At 42.6% G+C, this 3,545-nt stretch overlaps 1 protein-coding gene across 5 annotated transcripts in view; it reads right to left on the bottom strand.

Annotated features, from left to right (window-relative positions):
- Positions 1-3,545, bottom strand: part of Tlk2 (tousled like kinase 2) — a 170,502-nt gene that overhangs the window by 74,463 nt on the left and 92,494 nt on the right. For all 5 annotated transcript variants that reach the window (XM_004630004.3, XM_004630005.3, XM_004630003.2 and 2 more), the window contains one exon: positions 1,270-1,437. In XM_004630004.3, the coding sequence (XP_004630061.1) occupies positions 1,270-1,437 (168 nt within the window). The remainder of the gene's footprint in view (positions 1-1,269; positions 1,438-3,545) is intronic.

Here is a 3,545-nt window from a genome sequence, read left to right as displayed (position 1 = left end):
AAAATGCAGGGATGTGGGGAGTGTGTCTGTGGTGACTTTTACTTGTAAATGACACCCAGTGGGATAGCCTATTACACCCTGGGGAAAAAGAGGCACAGAAACCAAGAAAGGTAACAAATCTGAATCAAAACAATTATAATTTGGCAAGTTAAAAGAGTTTTCGGGAAAAAAAAATGGATTCACAATTGTGTAACACTCAAATACTGGGCACAATGACAGCACACACCTGTAATCCTAGCTACTCAGGGGGCTGAGGCAGGTGGATTACAAGCTTGAGGACAGGTGACAGTCTCAACATAGAAAGTATAAAGGGTTGGGAATGTAGCTCAGAGGAAGAGGAGCCCTGGGTTCAATCCCCCGCACCACAGGCCCCACCGGCCCCACCCCCAGGCATGCTGAGCTAGCCACAGAGACCAGGAGTGGTGGCGCATGCCTATAATCCCAGCACTGGGGAGGCTGAAAACAGGGAGATCACTATAGGGCTGAGCTGCATCATGAGACCCTGTACCAAATGTATAAAAATAAAAAAATAAAAAAAATTTAACAATGAAAGAAGTTGGGCCAGCCAGATAGCTCAGGGGATTAAAGCGTCTGCGTAGGCAGACGCAGGGACCAGGGTTCAATCCCCAGCCTGTGGTGCTGGCCCCGCCCCCCAGGGCAGCTGAGACATCAACTGAGACTGGGCATGGTGGCACAGACCTGTAATCCCAGCGCTTGGGGGCTAAACACAGGAGGATCACTACAAATCCCATTTGTGTAGTGAGACCTTGTATTATATACATTTAAAAAAAAAAAAAAAAGAAGAGGAAGTTGAAAGGAAGAAATGGGCAGCCAAATAAGCCTGGCAAAGGTAACCGTAGCAATACCTGAAAGGGACAAGAAAGCAAGTATGTGGGCAGGACACAGATCCAACAGTGGGAACGTCCACCTCGGCCAGAATTGTACTTTTAAAGTGACTGTTCACTTACTCAATTGATGGCTGAGGTTTGGAGACTATTTTTAAGTATACAAAAGTTTTGGTCACAGTAGAATTCAATCCGTAATTTTTTTTTTTTTTTGTCAATCTAATATACTTTCCTTCCAGTTATGTGCGGAGACACTGACAAAGCATATTCTCCCAAGAACTTAAATCTATAATGAGTAATGAGTAAAACTACAATACAACACCCTTTAGAGCAGAAAGAGAAAGGCAAATGCCGCTGACTCTACTAAAATAGTCCAGCTTCATGCAACTCCAGGGCACCAAGCAGCAGCTGAGCCGGTACTTACTGATACAAAAGTGAAACACAGCCCAGCTCCTCTCGGTGCCAGCGGCTCTGTGTCAAGTCGGGGCTTTGCCAGCATCACTGACATGAGGGCTGGCAGAGCAGACTGCTCCTCTGCTGCCTCCTTCGCAGTACTGCCATCTAAGCCATAGAGGGGCTGCTCTACTCGCCGCTGGAAAACAGCAAAGAAAACACATGACTTACATGAGAAAGATAATCTGATATTACCAAAACATGCAATAGGTTAAAACAGAGACAACATAAAGTGAATGTTAAGAAACTTCTTTTTCTCTGAAAACAATTAAAGGGAGCATTATTACTGAATTATTACCCATCTAGAAATCTGAGTTAATGGTTTACTTACAACATCTTAATGATTCTATATTTGCCTAACTCTGCATTTGCAGATTAATTTGTAGAGTTCAATGAATCAACTTCAAAATATTCTCAGTCCTACACAGGAAATCCCATTTCCATGCTGTCGGTAAATGAAGAAGTAAGACAACTTTGTTACAGGGGCACACACCTGTAATCACAGCAATGTGGGGCGTTGAGAAAGGAGGATCACAAGATCCAGGCCACCCAGGCAACTTAGGGACTTGGCAAGATCCTGTCTCAAAATAAAAAAAACGAAAAAGGGCTGGGGATGTAGCTCAGTGCAATGGCTCTGGGTTCAATTCCCAATAACATCAAAAAACAAAGAGACAACTGTCTCATTACTTGATCTACGCACAGAGCTTATTTCACTCGCTATTTTCACTATCCTATACCTTACATGCAAAAAAAACTAAAATAAAAATAAATGCAAGCAAAACAAACATGCAATACTAAAAGAGTAATATACCACAATTATATACGGTTTATTCTAGAAATGGAAAAGTGGTTAAACATCAGCAAATCTAAAAACAGAATTTATTTTCAAAGTCAATACAAAATATAATTAATGATATTACACTAGATTCCTCATGGAAGTTGTAAACTAGACAAGGGTAACATACATTCGACAGTGTTCAGCCAATGTGGTGAGGTACAACATGAGATATAAATGTTAGAGCAAATTATAAAGTGTTTTGGATGATATAAACATTCACGGAAGAAACGAAACAAAACAACTGAAAAGCTACTGCAACAAGTAAGAAAGTTCAAGCCAGGTGTGGTGCACGCCTATCATCCCGGCACTCTGGAGGCTGAGTCAGGAGGATGGTTTTGAGTTCCAGACCAACCTGGACTGCAAAATGAGCTCAAGCTCAGCCTGACCTGCACAGTGAGACCCTGTCTCAAGAAAAAAAAAAAAAAAAAAACACGTAGTAAGCCAGCCAAATACAATAATTACAATCTGCTACAGAATGTAATGACAGAAAAGACTCAAAAGAGAAAAAAAGCAAAATACTAAATAAACCTATGAAATAGAATTCATAGGAAGAAAACTATACAAGTTCACAAGTAAAAGATTATTCAGAGCTGAGGAGATTGCTCAGTTAATAAGCGCTTGCCTGGCAAGCGCAAGGGCCTGAGCGCAATCCCTGATTCCCCCCCCCCGCCCCCCAAAAAAGGTGATGCTATGTTCCTGGATCCAAATTACAGATATCAAATTTCTCTGAAGGGGCCGCCAGATAGCTCAGTGGATTAAAGCTCCTGCTTAGCAGACACAGGGGCTGGGGTCTGGTCCCCAGCCTGCCTGTGCTGGCCTGCTTTGGGCATGGCGGCACATGCCTGTAATCCCAGTGCTTGAGAGGCTGAAAAACAGGAAGAATCACTCCAAGTCCATTCTGTGTAGTGAGACCCTTTACTAATTACATTAAAAAAGAAAAAAATTCTCAGAAGATCAATGTTTGGGATTTTTGTTTATTTTACTCTTGGCCCTTGTAAGGAACTTTCTGGAAGAATAGTAGCTGTCTGTTTTCTCTCTCTCTGGGGGAGTTGCACTGGCCAAACGTCACAAATTTACTTTGAGGTTCATTTGGAAACATGATGAAAATTAGCCAGATATTTTTGATAAAGACTATCAAAGTGGCAGGCTCCATTCCCGGTGTGCCATGCTGGCCCCGCTCCCAGGGCACGCTGAGCCCACAGTCGAGACTGTGTGGTAGCGCACACCTACAATTCCAGCACTTGCGAGGCTGAAAACAGGAAGACTGAATATACCAAGGTGGGGCTGGGGAGCTAGCTCAGTGGCTTAAGCACTTGCCTGGCAAGCATAAGGTCCAGAGTTCGAACCCTGGTACCAGGAAGAAGAAAAAAAAAAAAAAAAATATCAAGGAAATTTAACTAGATTTTTTT

This window comes from Octodon degus, unplaced genomic scaffold (assembly GCF_000260255.1).
Source record: "Octodon degus isolate 3935 unplaced genomic scaffold, OctDeg1.0 scaffold00033, whole genome shotgun sequence".
Taxonomy (NCBI): Eukaryota; Metazoa; Chordata; class Mammalia; order Rodentia; family Octodontidae; genus Octodon; species Octodon degus.
This window is presented reverse-complemented; position numbering and strand designations above follow the sequence as displayed.